We start from the raw sequence: 18408 nt of genomic DNA on the forward strand, positions 1-18408 counted from the left end.
TATGTGCATTCTAGTAGAATAACTTAGAAATAGATGGCTTAAAAAAGAAAGGCTTATCTGCCGTGCTTGTCTTAAAATATATTTTGAAGATAAAAAATTCTGAATTTTCAGTTTTAGTGAACAACCAAAAATCAATACAAAAATTTCCCCAATTTGTAGAGCTGAGTATTTTTCAAGTAAATAGAAACAGTAAAAATTTAAAGAATGCCACAGATGTATAATGTATTAAAGTGAAATGGCATTTAGAAAGTAAAGCTGCTTTTAATGTACAAAACAGATTATTTTTCCATTTCTTTGGGCACTCCAAATTTAGAATCTGGATTTATCCTTTAATTATAAATATTCTTTGATTTCTTGCATTGAGCTTGTTTTTTAATACAGAATAAAATTTTCTTCTATTTTCTAATCCTTGTAAATTGCTTTTAAAAATGAAAAATATGTAACTAAATTAGTGTTAGAGCCACACACATAAGAGACATTAAAGATAATATAATCAAATTTCTTCAATTGAGGAAGTGAAAGTTCGAGAGAACTGGATCTATTAATTTAATAAAACAAATCTTTAATTTCCAAGGAGGCAGTCTTACATATTCCTATTAATCAACCAAAAAATTGATCCATGGGAAGCTCAAATGCCTGCTGATACAAAGGTGCAATCATTGAGAGCTTCTGTACACTCCAAAATAGTCTATGGAGTAGACCAAATCCACTTACATTTCTATAGTTTAAAGCAGAGATTAGCAAACTTTCTGTAATAGGCTAGATAGAAAATATTTTAGGATTTGCAGGACATACAGTCTATGTCACAACTACTCCACTCTGCTGTTGTAGTGTGAAATCAGCCAGAGAAAACACATAAACAAATGAACATGGCTGTGTTTCAATAAAATTTTATTAACATAAAACCTTATTTCCAAAGGCCAGATTTAGCCCACAGGTCCATTAAGTTTGTCAGCCTCTGATTTTGTGGATTTAATTTATTACATGGCCCAAATAAAACTCCCTTTGAATAAAATGTAAGAAAGCATAGGAAAAACACCATCTGAAAACATGAAAATGAATGAGTAAAAAGTTTAAACCCGAGAATACAGTCTAAAAAAAAAAAAAAATACAGTCTACATCAAAATACTTTGAAACAAAAATTTATAGCATGGCAATGGAAGATAAAGGGATGCAAATAAAAAATCCATATATGACTCTATAACTGGTTTGTTCTGTATTGTTTTATCTGGATATGAGACATAATGTTGAAATAGCATATAAAAAGTTTCTAGAGTATAATTGAGACTAAGTCTAATTCTCATTTAAAGCTTGATTCAGATCCATCTACTATGTAAAGAAAACAAGACATAATGTCTGACAACAAAATTTTCACATTATTTACTTGTCCTTACAACTTGGCTCATAAATGGAACTTTCTAAATGAACATGGCAGAGCTGCAATACATACTTTATAAACCATAAAATATGTAGGCAAGCTGAAAGGGGAAAAAAATTAAACATGCCATCATGTACTTGCTTGAAGCTCTTCTTTTTTCTGGGGCTCAACTGGCCAAATAGGAGTAAATACACTACCACACAAGAACCAGAAGACAAAAGGAGAAATTTCATACAGGAGATAACATTTACATTTGTTCTTCTTTCTTTATATAATCCAATTTGAAATGCATAAATAAAACAGCATTTCACACATACAATTTATATCATGAGACAGGTGCTGACACATTTCCAGCATTATTTTATCAATCAAACCCTAACACTATATTTGAAAACCTAGAGGAAAACCAGGGACAGGGGGGGTAGACATATAGAAGTTTAACTAATAAGATTCCTGATGTTCATTCTTAAATTGTTGCCTTGATATTCTCAACATTTTCCACTCCATCAGTCATCAGCTTTAGCGATACATGAAAATGGAAATCAATCATATCAGCAAAAGGTATCTCATCTGTGAAGAATCAGCCTAGTTCTACAGAATTAATACAGCAAATCCTTTACCTGAAACTATAAAATACTTTGATGGGCTTTATCAAGAATTTTGATTGGCTGTTTTAAGGGATTAAGTGAGTTAATATTATTGAATACACAGAACAGTGCTTGGAATAAACAGTTTATTTAACAAGTGCAAATTTCATTATTACCTCCTAGGAGATAAGCAGAAGCAATATTTGTTTCATCTGGCTTTTTGAAAGTATGATGTTTTTTTGGTTTTACATTTTAGCTTTGATGCCTCTGAAAAGTTGAACAAGGAGACTACGCTGACTATATTTGTTCACATTGCTGTCCCTTCCCACATTCACATCCTTGCACCCTGCCATCGATCGACTCCTGTGAAAACACTAACAGGAGTGACGGAAGAAGGAGCAATCATGGTTTAACAGCTTGAATCTTTGTACCCTCAATGCCACATAATAAAATTACAGTTAGCAGGCCCTCTTTAAGGAGGGATCTTTGAAGGCATTAGAACAGGTGAAAATATATATACAACCACTACCTGTCATATACCCATTTAATTTAAATGAAAAGACTAAAATTAAACATTCTCTCTCTTCTATTGCTCAATATGATTTTATAAACTCAGAACCATCAAGATTAACAAATGCAGTTGGCTATGGGAAAGTTAAGAAATGGGGAAAAAGCTAACATTTCTTCTTCAAACATTGGAAGGAGTTGCAACATGCACACAAGAGCCCTGGTGGTGTAGTGAGTCACAAGTTGATATATTAACCGCAAGTTCAGCAGTTCGAAACCACCAACCACTCCACGGAAGAAGATTCGACTTTCTATCCCATAAGGAGTTACAAGTTGGGAAACCCACAGGGGCAGCTCTACCTTGCCTACAGGATGGGTCGCTCTGAGTTGCAATCAACTCAACGACAGTGTGTTTAATTTAACAGAATTCTCACTTGGCTGGACATTTGCTTGTCTTTCCTGGTTCAAGTCAGATTCAGAACACCAAGTGGTCCCAAACAGTTTTCAAACTTGGCAATTTCATCTACCCAACTGAAGATAGGCATATCATGGTTTATGAAATATGGCATACATTGACATTAAGGGGAAAAAAATCAAAGAGCGTGTTTTACCATATTTTAAAAACAAAATAAGGAAGAAAAAAAACACCCAGAGAGGGTAGTCACTCTACATCATTTTCTAAAAATTCTGTTAAAATGTAATTACTTAAATGTATTTTCAATGGTAATTTTCTTTTCAGAATAAATCCAGTATAGCAAAAATGGAATAAAAGCTGATATTTTTATTGTTTAGAATTCATAGTATAGGATTTCTAAGATTGAAAAGCAATTTTTCACTTTGGTGTCCTTCCTAAAATAAAAACTCTCCTAATCCAAAAACTCTTGTTACCAGTTTCTATGTGAAAAATCATCATTAAAAATTTTCCCTGTGATCATTAAAATGGAATGATTATCAGAACAAATTGATATTACATTACACGACATCATGAAAATGCATAGAACTAGTTTGCATCAATATTATAACTTCCTAAATGGATAGTTTTTAAAAACAGGCTTTCCTCACTGTGTACTAGCTATAATTTTTCTGATTTCAATAAGATAAAGTTAAATTATAGTAACTTAATAGGCTTCAGTACTGCTCTGAGCTTTTTAAAGAAAACAGTTAATCTAAAAACAAAATGTGAGTTAATGGCTTAATTTATTAATATCTACTTAGACACAAAACTACACAAAATCCACATCGACTTATAAGATAATTTAATACTTGTTTAAAATTCATTTTGTGAGGCTTCAAAATGTTCTGGAAACTCCACAAAATTTTTGAAGCCCCGACTCGCTCCCCCTTAATAAGTCCACCCTAATTCTACACGTTGCTAAAGATTCAAAGATAAAAATACCACTAACTATTTTCTTCCAAAGATATCACTTGCCACATGCTTTGGTAAAGATAGGTTGAAACTTAAAATTCATTATGCATGAGAAAGAGCTTAGAGAAGTAATTTTAGCCAATAGATTACCATTTATAAATATCAATACAGTTGGTATAGTAGGAAGCTCTTGCAATATAGTTTGGATTCCTTATGCTACTCAATAAGTCTCATCATCTCTCTAGCATCAAATGATATACATCACTGAAATCATAGCAACGTGACATAACCAGATATTTAATTTAATTTCAGTGGTTAAGGAAAAGGATACTCTGGCCAATTATGAAACCTGAGTTATACTACATTTTCAAATAATTAAAACATAAAAAGGTATATTTTGCATTATACTATATCACATTTTAAAAAATCATACATGCCTTGTCATTTTTTTAGAAATACAACACTATGATGTTATGTCCTCAAAAAGCCTTCCAATAAATAATAAAACCACTGATAAATTTTATTCTAGTGAAGCTTGAGCTTTTTTCTTCCAAGTTCCATTTTGGATATACCCCTCACCTGACCCCCAACCACCTCCATGGGGATTTAGAAAGCTGCTACCACTGGCAATGTTTAACACTGCACATTTTATAACCACAGCATAAGTAAGCTTAGGGAGAGTGCCAGTTATAGAGAATAATGCTCTTGAGAGTTTTCAGGTATCCTTGATTTATACCAAATAAAACTTGTTCTTTCCTTCCATTTGGACATTTAACCTATAGTTAACAATATTATCCATTAAGCTCCTAACAAAATGCCTTAATCCCTAGTGACACTCTAAAATGTTTCCAAAAGAGGGGGTGGCTATGGGAGGGTAATCATTCATCAGTTACTCACTCACACGTTTTATCTCAAGAGGCCAAGGAAGAGGAAAATAAAAAATCAAGTAACTCTAAAGCAACTATTTGAGTGTGTGTATGTATTGTGGGGGTGGGAGGGTGGGGGGTGGGAGGAGGTGCAGGGGGCTAGAGTAAAAGAAAGTCTCCCTGAAATGCCATTTGAATATAAACTATAAGTGAACTAAAATTCATGGCAAATTGTGTACCTAACCCCCTGTAGTGGAATGCACTGTTCTAGTGTTTCTAAGTGTTTTTAAAAAGTCAGAAAACATAACAAACAAGAAACAGAAATTATTATTAAATCTTTAATATTCCTAGATTATAAAAGAATGCATAAAGTCTTCCTTTTAATGATAAATTCTAAATTAATATTTTGCAATAATATATATATATTTAAAATCATTTTATTGGGGGATCGTATAACTCTTATCACACTCCATCCATCCATCCATTGTCAAGCACTTTTGTACATTTGTTGCCATCATCATTCTCAAAACATGTGCTTTCTGCTTGAGCCCTTGGTATCAACAACTCATTTTTTCCTTCCTTTCCCACCCCACCTCCCTCACGAACGCTTGATATTTGCAATAATATTTCAATGTCAACCATATCTAAATATATCAAACATAAAAACAGCTATTTCCTCTGACCAGATACTTAATATGTTCTTAGGATTTACCTCTCTTCCTATGAGATGATGCTAAATCCAAATCAACATTTCGTCTTCCACTCTATGAAAAGTTAAAAATGAATATAAATTTAGTTGTGAAAGATAATCAGATTTGATAGAGCATTAGAATTTTTAAATGATACAACTACAGTGACGTTCTACTTACCGAGTAGAACAATAATCAAGTTCTAAGAAATACAGAAAAGCCCTAGCATACTGATGCAAACCCAGAGCCAGGGTGAACACCAACTGACACTGTCATTTGGTTTGTCTTTGCTGTCATTTCCTTTTCCTCTTAGGATCTTTGTTGCTTCTCTTCCAGGCACATGACCTTATCACTACCTTCTAGAAGCCGAAGGCCTATGCAGCAAAATCCCATTTTCTAAAGTTACTTTTCCTTCCTCTATCCTCACTTTTCATTCTTTTGGACTCCCAGTAGCTTTGGCAGAATGTTTGGAGTCCATACCAACTGAAAAATAATATAGGTCTGTTCTAATCCAAGAGTTTCAAAAAAATGTGGGGAGAAACCGTATTATCTTTTAATTCCAATTTTCTACAAAGTTTTTTGACACCTCCTCATATTCTGAAAGACTGAAAAACGTTTTAAAAGACCTGGCAAAGAACTTTTAAAATGGACTGACTACTAAAATATCTCAAAGTAGTAACATTCCAGACAACTTAATTAAACACAGAGACCTAGCAGAATGGAAGCGTATTTCTCTCTGTGTCTCATGAAGAGATCACATAGACAGCTGTCTACTTTGCCCATATGTAAGGTCAACCATGTATAGACCATGAAACTTAATCTATGGGTGTCTTAGCAATCTCAGTTGTACTCTTTACACAGTCAGTCAGAAAATGTAACAACAAACCAAGAAACAGAAGTGACAAAATAGACCCAAATAGATAGTTTGCTTTATACATACCCCCATACATATAAGCATATATATACCACACATGCATCAACAGAATTAAATATATTCTTAGGCCATTTGGGAATCAACAACACAGGCCTGGTCATCATGACAGCTTCTGGAGGCATTCCTATGTCATGCATGAAACATGTTCACCTCATATACTTTGGCTACAAGAGCTTATGGAAGAAATTTATTTCAGGCTCTAAATTCAGACATACCTATACTTCTTAAACAACTGGTTTATTTTTCTCTGTTAGGCACTGTGAATCATAAGGCTTATTATGCTTTGCCTTTGGGCTTTTAAAAAACTTAGCACCAATTATGGGCCCACTTCTAGTCATGATACATTATAAGACACATGCTGAAGTATGTAATGTCTTCCACTGTTTCTCCTCAAATTCATTAATCTGTATCTATTTTTTTTAGATAAATCAAATCCTTTGAGAAAAGAGTGGAGTAGGGAATAGATTGGTAGAATATAATACGGAATGTTAACATGGTTGCCAATTGCTAACTAAACACTAATTTAGGCTTGGTGTTTGCTATTTACTGTAACAGTACTACCGAGTGCTTCAAAAGGTTCATGAAAAAATGCAATAGAAAGATAACAGAATGTTTCCATGAGCTCTTTGAAGTCCTTCATATATAATACTGGTTACTTTTAGTCATTTTTAAAAGGTGTCTCACTAGCTAAGAATTCAAAATAAAGAAGGCACCTCTCTAGATGAAGGGTAGGAACAGGAATCGGTCAGACAGGGTCACTAGCCCCACTGCTTGCCCCTGTTTTTCTGAAGCTCCAGTCACAACCTAGATGTCTCTAACTGAGTCTTTCCCCTTTCTAGTTGTCCTTTTTGCCTAATTTGATACTTTCCTTCTAAATATGAGAGAGAGAATAATCAAGAGTTAATTTTCATTAAAACTCATGTTAATTAATCTTAGAAAAACTAAAAGAACAATTTTTGCAGTTAGTACATTAAATAAATCCTCTTTCATTGGTCTGTCTTCCCCATTTAAATTTTTCACAGTGTTCTGAAATCATTATTAATGAATTTGCTCATCTCAACAACCTAAGTGACACTAATTATGTGTGTCTATTACAAAAAGGCTACACGTCTCTCCTGGCCAAAATTTATAGTGAATCTTAAGGCAATTCTGGCTCAAAGTCAGATTTCATTGTTTGTTTCCCCAAAAAGGGAAGCCACTTTAACTATACTAACCCTTATTTTTCCATTCCAATTCAAATATGTTTAAAACAGCATGTGAAACATTGTAAGAATTATCAGGGGGGCAGGGATTACCAGGGGTATTAAAAAATACACTAGACCTAGGTGTTTTTAATGGACAAAAATACTACTAGAACATGAATGAGTTATATATGGGATAAATCATCCGTGGTTTATTAGAGGTAGTATTATTATGGTACAATTGTTATAGGAATAACAAGATTTGGGGGGAGGAAGCAATCTGGAAAAGGTGGCATTTAACCAGTCACTGAAGGAGAGACAGGATTCAGCAAGAAAACCAGGGAAGCGGGCATCCAAGGGAGCAGTGCATTTGCAAAGGCTCAAGAGATGTTTGTGGGGTCTGGCAGATGGACTAATGTTAACAGAAATGCAGGTTCCTACAGAGAAAAACTCCAAAAGCTGGCAGGCAACGTGACCCTGAAACTCTGATTTTTGAACAGACAACTCACAGTTACTGAGTTGTTCTTAGCAGGAAGGTATCATGACCAGTGAGTACCCTGTCTGTATGTGTGTGCATTTTTAAAGCATTCTAACTTTGGGAGGAATGTCTAAGAAATGAAAAAGCAGGTAGATCAGATTGAAAACTATCAGTCCACAAAGGTATTACCACAAAGGTAATGAGAGTCTAAATTAATGAGTAGAAGGGCAGGAATGAGCCTAACATTTTTATTGAAGTAGATCACAGTCATTTTTTATTTGAAAAAATGATTACTGACTGCCTGCTATGGGCCAAGTACTATGACAAGTCCTTGAGCAGTGAATAAAACAGAAAAAAAAAAAATCCCTGCCTCCAAAAAGCTTATAATCTAGTGTAAGCGGGTTGGAACTTATCAATAATGGCCACTTTAAATAAGGTGGTCAAGGTGGGCCTGTTTAAAAGAGTCACATCAGAATGAAGACTCAAAGAAGGTGAGGAATTAGTCAAGCAGACAAAAGTATTCCTGGAAGAAACAGCCACACAAATGCCCTCAGGGGAACTTGCCTGGTAAATTCATGGAACAGTCATGAGAGCAGTGTGTCAACAGAGAGTTATCACAAAACAAAGTAGCAGAGAGGATTAGAAAGGTCATATGCCCAGATCATACAGCGAGCTGGGCAATATACGGACTTAGGTTCTACTCTGGAAAAAAGTGAAGTCACTGCACTACTTTGAGCAGAGAAGTAGCATGACCTATGCTTTAGTAGTCTACACATTGGGCTGCTAACCATAAGGACCGCAGTTCAAAATCAGCAGCCACTCCGCGGGAGAAAGTTGAGGCTCTCTACTCTGATGAACAGTTAGTCTCAGAAACCCACAGGGATCGATCTCTTCTGTCTTATAGGGTCACTAGGAGTTAGAATCAACTTGATTGCAGTGAGTTTGGATTTTTCTGTTTCATTAAACATTTAATGAGAATATACTATTGCCAGAAACGGTGTGATTTATCATTTATACAAGTTCTGCAAAATAGCCATTTGTAACTTTATTCCTCTATGGCTCAATTATTACCAGGTTATGAGGCTGATTATGAGAATAACCTGTTGGGAAAATAAGTGAACTTAGAGGAATCTCAGTGGACTGCGAAGCCTGAGATGATGAACTTGGAGCACTAAGAGACAGTAATGGCTCCCCCTTTACATATCCCCACTTAGGGGGGAACCGATCACAATGATTGACATATGGCCCCATCCCAAAGGGACGGACAGCAGAAAAGTGGGTAAAATGAGACAGTAGTCGGTGTAAAACATGAAAAGAAAAAAAAAGAATAATTTCTAAATTATCAAGGGGGCATGGGGGCGGGTGGGCTAATGAGGAGCTGATGCCAGGGGTTCAAGTAGAAAGAAAATGTTTTGAAAAAGATGATGACAACATATGTAAAAATGTGTTTGAAAAAATGGATATATGTATGGATTGTGATAAGAGCTGTAAGAGCCCCCAATAAAATAAAATAACTTTTTTAAAAGAGAGAGCGACTGACAGTAATGGAGCATGTAGCAATAGCAGACAAAAGGGAGAAAACTCAACAAAAATGAGGATACAATGAAACCTGAAGGCATTGTTTATTGTAGTGAAACATGGAAGAGGGGGATACATAGGAGGCAGGGCAACCAGTTTAGAGGCTTCTGTACCATTCCAGGCACAAGAGAAAAACGATGGAAACAATGGTAGCTGGGGAGCTAGAGAAGTGAGGATTCCGCGGAAAGCACAGTTAACAGTCAACTTTCAAGAAGACATGGTGAATAATCAGACTGTGGGGCTAAGGGAACGGAGGAATCAGGAGATAAAAAGAGTCTAGATCAACCCTCAGGTTTCTAGTCTGGGTAGTTAAGAGTATTGCCTACTAAGACAGAATTTAGAAGAAGCAGGTTTGGGGCAAAAGGTAATGTCATTTCTGGGAAGTTTAAGATTGGGATAGCCTCACATATTCAGGTAACCTGTCCATTAAGGAATCGGTTTTAAGAATCTGTTGTTTTGGAAGAAGTCATGGTTAAAGGGAGACAGATACTTGCAAGCCACTAATATATAAGTAGTAAATATTTATGCAATACAATTAGCTCATTTCTCTTGAAGTTCTTTAAAAATAATTTTTGTATGTCTAAAACAAATATACAAGAGGGTACCCCAAAAAAACCAGAATGGCGCTGGGTGGAGCAGAGCTTTCTTAGTACACCCTTTTCCCTCTAGTACACTTTGAGCAACTCTGCTCTGAGTCAGTGCACCCAGTGGCGTCACCTGAAAAGGTTTCTCTCTGGTCACAGTGAATTTTTTTGTAAAAGCAGTTTTGCTGAAACCTCATTTTTTGTGAAGGCTGACTTAAGAGAACAGCATGCAGCTGTGAAATTTTGTTTGCTACTCAGGGAAAAATGCCACAGAAACTGTTGTGATATTGAACACAGCTTACAAAGATAGCACTATGGGAAAAATTCAAGTGTCGGAGTGGTTTTCTTGTTTCAAAAAAGGTGAAATGCCGATTAATGAAAAACCTCATTCTGGACATCCGTCAATTTTCGAAGGGACGAAAATGTCAACTTCTGAAAAGATAGCACAACACTGTAGGCCTTCTACTGATTTGTGGCAGACGGGGGAGTGGTTTGACATCAAAACAATGCCCCTGCTCACACAGCCATCTCAGTATGCCAGTTTTTGGCCAAAAAACAACATGCCTCTCTTGCACTACGCACCTTACTCATCTGACCTTGCTATGTACAACTTTATTTTTGTTTCCGACGATGCAAAAGGACATGAAAGGACAATGACTTCATGACATAAAAGAGGCAAAGGAAAAAAAAGAGGTGCTGTCAGCCATCCCAACAGATGAGTTTGAAAAATGTTTCCAAGAACGGAATCGCAGATTTGATAAATGTATTAAGTGTAATGGAGAGTACTTTGAAGGTGATATGGTTGTTTGGTAAAAAAATTTAAATACATAGCTTTGAAAAAAAATCCCGGTTTTTTGGGGAGTATCCCCTCGTATATATTACTTCCTCCAACACAAGTGTATGTATCTAAACTTTGAAAACACAAACCCTTCTTTACTGAATCTAGGATACCTACCAGTGCGTAACCCTCTTCATCTGATTCAGGCTGAGACAGATCAGATTCACTCCTCGATTTGATCAGTCTATAATTTGCACTTGCGTGGACTAGCCGGCTCTCTGCAGTAAGACTTTCACTCCTGTCTCACATGCACAAAGAAAAGTTTTTCGATTTGGGACTGTTAGTAAACATAAAATTGAATGGAACTAGCAGCATAGAGATAATACACACACACACACACACACACATACACACAGTGAAGAGTAATTAGATCTGTCAATGGGAAATCCTGACTTTTGTCTTAAGCACAAAGCCTTCTGAGTTACATCAAAATAACTTGCACTCCACCAAATGAAAGAGGGATTCAAATGACTGGTTTCTCAACTGCTGCTACATATTATGTATGAAAACTTGTGCCTTCTCATTTAATCAGAAATTTATATCCCATGCTGAATTAGTATCCCTGTTTACATTACTTTTAATTCAGCCCAGTAATTGTATTTCTGCCCCCATGTTCATGTTAATTTGAAGAGCAAACCATTTGAACGCATAAAGCAGTAAAGCGGGGAATTTTAAGACTCTAGTCAGCCCCACCTGGTCATGAGTCCACTGCCCTCAGAGGCACTTGCTGACGGCTGCTGCAACTGTCCCTCTTCCCTTCGCTTCTGAAGCTCCTCGATCACAGGACTGACTCCTAGTACTAACAGGGCACACCGATGGATGACAGAGTTGCAGGCGGCAGTGTACACATCCTGGCCCTCAGGAAGGTCCGTGCTGACCCTTCGCTCTTGTTGAGACTGAGGAGGTGGATCATCAGCTCGAGCCCCAGACCCTGCCCCACTGTTCATTCTATCTCGATCTCGGCTACGAGCTACTTCACGAGCTGAGAGGAAACACTGAAAGATTTCTGTAACATGCAACACAAAAACAAGGTCTTAACACATGGGGAGAGAAGAGCAAAGAAGATAACAAACATCGTCAAAAAGTTGGGACCCAAAACTTAATGAAAAATGGAAAAATTATATTTTAGACATTACATCACAATGTAGTTACAATTATTTTAAAATACATACACATTACATTTTTCTTAGAAAATAAGAAAATACTCGTACGCTTTTATAGAACTTAGAATTGACTGATTGTACTTCTCTCATTCATGAATTAGTTCAGTGGTTTTCAAAGGTTAGTCCCAAGACCAATCACAGCAGCTGCATCTAGGAAATGCAAATTCTCAGGTCTTCCTCAGACCTACTGCATAAGAAGCTGTAAGGGCCCAGCAATCAGTGATTGAACAGGTTTTCGAAACGCTTATTTCTGAAATGCTCATGACCTTGTTATGAACAATAACAGGTTACAAAGGAAGCCCAAAGATTCATTAGTTATAATGTAAAACCTCCTTTCTCTTTCCAAAGTTCCTACTACACTTTGCTGAACGTTGAACACATTAATAAGCACAACCAGCAAAAGTCTTAGTGAGACAGAACCTGCTCTGTGGCCAAGATTGACTCCAATCCAGTTTGCAGAAGACTATGGATGACAGTGGGACCCCAAAGCTACCTCTGTGGGAACTACATAGGAACTAAGCCTCTGGTGATCTCCCTCTATCCAAAATTGAGGGATAGGAGGAAAGTGGTTACTAAATAGAGTGCACTGGAGAGATAAGTATAGAAGACCAAAGGGATAAACCTAACTTGAACAGTTAAAACTTTGTCAGTTGATCCCTCCCTCTGATGCACACTGGACCTGATCTAGTTTCAACATTTTATATTTTGTTTTGTTTCTTTATCTCAGAGGTGTTGTGTCATTGGGGTCACCCTCTTGAAGTTATGTTATATGTCTTTCTGTTTTTTGGTATCAATGAACCATGACTGATGAACCTATAGGGACAGCAAGTAGAATAATGGCTTCAGGGGTTGAGGGGGGTAAAAGGGAGAGGAAGTCAAGGAGTCCAGGAGGGAAAAAACTGTTTGGAAACCGATTGTGGTAGCAATTGTACAATACTACTTCACGTGATTGAACTATGGAATGATTTGTTTTAACTCCAAAATAATAATTAGAAAAACAGTTTGACTCCAGAGCCAGGTGACACCACCAGGAACTTCCATTCAATGCCAGCTCCCCGCCAATTCACAAGTGTTAAAAAAAAAAAAAAAAAAAAAGCCAGCTCTCCCTGCAGTTCACCAGTGGAGTGAATAGGCTTCTGATGTAGCGTTACACTATCTTAGAACAGGAAAATAATTTTCTGCTCAAATTTGGACTGAAGGTAGTGTTCTTAATGAGAAACCTGGAGGGGGTAGGGGTGGGGACTTGTTAAATACTTGACTCATCTGTAAATATGGAAGTATAAACTTTAATAATGGTTCTGTGCAGCTTATGACACTATCTGAGGCTATTTTCATTATGGATGTCCCTCTCTCTAAAAAATGGAAGCAATCATCCCTGTCGAGGCCCAGAGACAGAAATCAGGTAGCAGTTGGCCACTGGAGCTTTGGATGAGCCTGTGGCCTAATTTTAGCTGCCATGTACTAACTGTGGCTTTGCACACATACGTAATCTTGCTTCCTTAACCTGTATAGTTAGAATGCTCACCTTTAGGACAAGGCAATAAGACTCACTTCATATTTTTTATTCACTCAACTGGCAGTATTCTCAAGCACACGCTTGCTTTCTACTGTAAATAACACTGTAATAAGAAAGTGAGCTATACCATTTTAAATGTTCTACATATGCAGAATAATTGGGCTCTCTTAAAAAATATAAAAGGGGGCTCTGCTGGGCAGATAGACAGCCTGGTACCCTCAGAGGGCAGACTCTGAAAGAGGTGCATCCAGTGTCTCAGAGCTAGCATTCTGTGAGGAATTAGGACTGGCACACCTGCTCCCAAGGCCTTTCATCCCTGAACACTGTTTCAGACTACCCAGCAAGCACAGTTGTAAGCACCCTCTGAAACATTCAGGCTTAGACAAGACTAACAAATTATGAATATTAAGCTAAAGACAACAAGAAGTTTAGTCCAATTCATTAAAAATCATGACTAAACTGATTCTCAAATTTCATTTAAAATCTTTGAGTAGTTTATATATTCAAAGCCACCTACCAGCTATCTAATATAAACTCAGATCACTGGTAGATTATCACACCCTTTCAGAAAGCTTTGGAGAGACTTTTGTCTTCCCTCCTAAGTGAGCGCCCCTACCAGCAGGATGTGTACTCACTGCCGGCTGTCATCACTTCATGCTCCCGCTCATCCTCCTCGTCCTCCGGCTCCGGATGCCCCTCCTCTCTGTCTCTTTCAGCCTGTTCTTCCATTTCAGCTTCTTCATCAATGGTCCGGGTAAATGAGTGCTCCTGAGGATCAACATCTGCAGAGTCTTGGTTTTCTGAAATCTTAAAGAAGTTACCAGAAACTATACTGAATATGTTTTTTCAAAACTTTGAAAAACTTCATAAAAACCTTAAGATTGTTGTATCAAGGAAGATACTGTTGATGTCAATAACAACACATTCATTTTATTACAAAAATAACAAAAGAAATAGTGTGCAAATCCAAAAGAGTAGAAACAATGTATGCATGCATACACAGTGTATATGAACAGACACACAGACATTCTCTGTTCCTTGGTATTTTTATTATAATGTCATGCTATGAAGTGATTGTGTTTATATTGCTCTGTAGTCATCAATCCCTAAGAAGGGGAAACCCTGCATGAGACCCAGCAATACAGAAGCTTAGGGAAAGCCAGTGTAATTGTTTAATCTACAACTTTCCCTCGAGTTATATGCTGCTGCTAGTTGTTAGTTCCAACTTATGCCAACCTTATGTATAAGAGAATTGAACTTTGCCCCAACCTGAGCTATTTGCTCTGTATAAATGTTTAATCTCCTAAATTAAAAGCATTATTATTTCTGGCTTCTTGTCTTCTTTGTTCGGTCCAGAAGAAACCAAAATATTAGAAGTCTTAACTGTTAAGGGCAATGCTAACTTTACTCCTCATGCTGATCATGCTACTAGCCGTCTTCCACAAGACTATCCTTAGAGTACGTGCTACAAAGGCCATTAGTACTACACAGTACATAATATGTCACACAATTTCAGTATGAAGAAAAAATAACTTACATGACAAGGATCTTAATAATCCCATAGGTATGGGGATAGGATACTCAGCGGTCAGTTAGACTCACAGACTACGGAAGTGATTTATTCCCTTGAGTCTCATTAAAATGGCAAATTAATACATTTCACGGACATTCCAGGTCATTAGCAGATAGTGATATCTATAAATGTTAAACTGATGGATGCCAAAAGCCTACTGCAATATATGAGGGCTTCAATAAATTTGTGGGGAAACCCCATTATCTTTTAATCTCATTTGCCCATAAATTTTGTCTACCATCCTTTTAAATACAGTTAGGTTTTTTCCCTAAATCTAAGAACTGAACAAAGGAGTGCAAAGTCTTTTATGTGTGATGTTTCAAAATAGTCATTTCTGAAGATGACGTGTTATCCAGGTATATATTTACAAAGATGAGATGGTGTTATCAGGATTATCAAGCACCTTAAAAATAATCTTATTTTGTTGCAAGAATTACTTTTACACCACCTAAAATAAAGTTTTTATTTCCAACGGTGGACTTCTCTACTTATTAGAAGTGTGGGTTTTTTTTAATACTCTAGTAATAATTTTACATTCAATTATCACCCTTTGGTTTTAAACCTATGGCTTCTGGAACAACAAGGAACTGATTTATTTCCTCTCTTTCCTGGTAGGGCTTTATATAATTTTTTTGTTTTGTTTTGTTTTTAGGTCTTTATATAATTTTAAGGCAACTCTCTCACTACCCATTTTGTTTTCATTTCTCTAGACCGAACATGTTGGATACTTTCCACTTCTCTAAGCTAGTTTGTTAAGGTCCCTTTATCAAGTTAGCCCCCAAACCACACCTGATGCTACTGAGTTGATTCTGCCTCATCGCGACCCCAAAGGACAGAGTGGAATGGTCCCATGGGTTTCTTAGGTTGATGTCTTTCTGGAAGTGGATTGCTATATCTTTATCTTGGGTGCCCCACCCCCACCCCCAATCTTTCTTTTGTAACACCTGTGGCATACAGTTCTCCTTTGACAAAGGAGGCTGTCATGAGGCAGAACTTACATGACAGAAACTGGTTCTGATCAGCATAAAAAGGAGAAAAGTATTTCCTGTAAGTTGGATATTTCAATTTGTTATTTATGTACCCTAAGGCTATGTAAATTTCCTTCATAGTCATATCATACTTAATGTGATGTTATATAAATTGCACACCTTTCTCTTTTTCAGTTTAAAAAAACACTCAGCATCTATTGAACATATGTGATAACTGAAGCAGATTTTTTACTTCTCAAACAAGGTGGAGAGCTTTTGAAAAACCAAAAAAAGCACTGATTTTCAAACTTACCCATCTGTCTCTTGATGATGACCGGGTTTGAATAAGTTCAAGGTTCTTGCAGGATAGTAAGCGACTTCGAACCTTATATACACAACGGTACACTTCTGATAAACTTTTACCAGGTTGATATCTAAATAAAGAACCAAAATTAAAAAGTTACCTAATTTCTAACATCATTAGAGCAAATTTAGTCTGAGGATAATTTTAAGTTACTTGCCGGCTTTCTCCGCAGGCTTGACTAAGTAAATTTGTGTGTTTCAGAAGAGCTGCAAGAACAAATCTAGACACAGTGTCCAGCAGTGACTCATTACTTAAAGTTGCACTATCCCAATCTGAAAATTAAAAAAAAGATACATAAACATTTTAAAAGAGCTCAGAAAACAATTTGGGTCATGTAATAGCTTTGACAATCCAGAACCAGAATTTTACCATCTTTCTAAATAGTTATTTAACAAACGCGCCTACTAGATCCCACATACTAGGTATTAGGTACTAGGAACACAGCAGTAAACAATACAGCAGTCCATTATCTCATAGTGCTTCTATTCTAATTGGAGGAGGGGAAGAGACAACTAACAAACGAATATTATTTAAGATGCTAAGTGCTTTGGAGAAAGATAAAGCTTGGTAAGGAAATTGAATATCATAGTACAGGAGGTTACTATTTTATAGAGGATGGGGGTTACATAAGGTAACTCTGATAAGGTGACATTTAAGCAGAGACAGAACACAATAGAGCAAGGTGCCACATGCCAAATGCCCTCCAGCAAAACCCAGTACACAGACTCTGAGGTGGGTTCAAAAAGAGCATGCACCAGTGGTAGGAAATGAGAACGATCTGGCTGGAGAGCAGATCATGGAGAACCCCGCAGATCCCTGCAAGTACTCAAGTTTTACCCTGAGTTGGCTAAGAGATGTTTTGAAAATGTAATTGTGCTGACTGGAGAACAGACTAAAGAGAGAGCAAGAGCTGAAATTATTTATTGCAGTAATTCAGGGAAGAGAAGATGGCAGCGTCATTGGAGACAATAATGAGGCTCTCTATATATTTTGAAGCCGTGCTGAGAGGGTCTGTGGATGGATCAGGAGAAGGAAGACTGGGAGGCCCACCCTAATCCCAACTACTAAGTGGACACCTGCCCCTCCCCCAAGAAGAATTTATTTCAAAGGACGGCATTGAATCTGCAGCTCCGGGAGAGGAATATATCTGATCAGGGCACACGGGAGCAGATGAAGGGAAAGGAGGAGTTGAGCATACCCTGGCCCACCAGGCCGTGAGGACGATGTTCCCAAGTAGAGCAGCCAATCCAGAGAGAGGACCACATGGCCAGCCCCACTATGACACATGACGCCCCTCACTGACCCATAGCCCTACAGGGGACAACACTGGAGACACAGTGTGGGAATAGCACCTGATCTGATGCTGCCACACCGAGGCAAAACACTAAGAGGGTGCAACAGAACAGCAAGGGAATGGAGTGGCGAGGACCCCAGGGAATGCTGAAGGTGGACTTTGGGGCCAGGGCGTGGTGCCCCAACAGACTGGTCTGGAAAGCACTCCTAAAGGTCAACAAACAGTCCTTGAACTAACTACAAGCTTTTCTTTCTTGTTGTGTGGTGTTTTGTTTTTTGTCATTGGTTTGTTGTTGTTGTTTTGTTGTATATTGTTGCTTGGTTTTGCTCTGTCTTGTTGTTGTGCATGTTATATCCACAAGTCTGTCTAAATAAGATAGGCTGGATGAACAATGTGGAGGAGAAAACAACGGGACCGACAGTTCCGAGAACATGGGAGAGGGGGAGGTAGGGGGAAAGGTAGTGGTGTTAACAAACCCAGGGACAAGGGAACAACAAGCGATCCAAATTGGTGGGGAGGTGGGTGTGGGAGGCCTGGTAGGGCA

At 37.4% G+C, this 18408-nt stretch overlaps 1 protein-coding gene across 1 annotated transcript in view; it reads right to left on the reverse strand.

Annotated features, from left to right (window-relative positions):
• HERC1 (HECT and RLD domain containing E3 ubiquitin protein ligase family member 1) overlaps window positions 1-18408 on the reverse strand; it is a 177455-nt gene that overhangs the window by 95598 nt on the left and 63449 nt on the right. Inside the window, exons 20-25 of the mRNA XM_045294958.1 lie at window positions 16728-16842; window positions 16520-16640; window positions 14301-14472; window positions 11680-11992; window positions 11104-11224; window positions 5417-5468 (exon numbers count right to left, since the gene is read on the reverse strand). Of these exons, the coding sequence (XP_045150893.1) occupies window positions 5417-5468; window positions 11104-11224; window positions 11680-11992; window positions 14301-14472; window positions 16520-16640; window positions 16728-16842 (894 nt within the window). The remainder of the gene's footprint in view (window positions 1-5416; window positions 5469-11103; window positions 11225-11679; window positions 11993-14300; window positions 14473-16519; window positions 16641-16727; window positions 16843-18408) is intronic.

This window comes from Echinops telfairi, unplaced genomic scaffold (genome assembly GCF_000313985.2).
Source record: "Echinops telfairi isolate 266 unplaced genomic scaffold, ASM31398v2 ScPeMD7_4048;HRSCAF=4782, whole genome shotgun sequence".
Taxonomy (NCBI): Eukaryota; Metazoa; Chordata; class Mammalia; order Afrosoricida; family Tenrecidae; genus Echinops; species Echinops telfairi.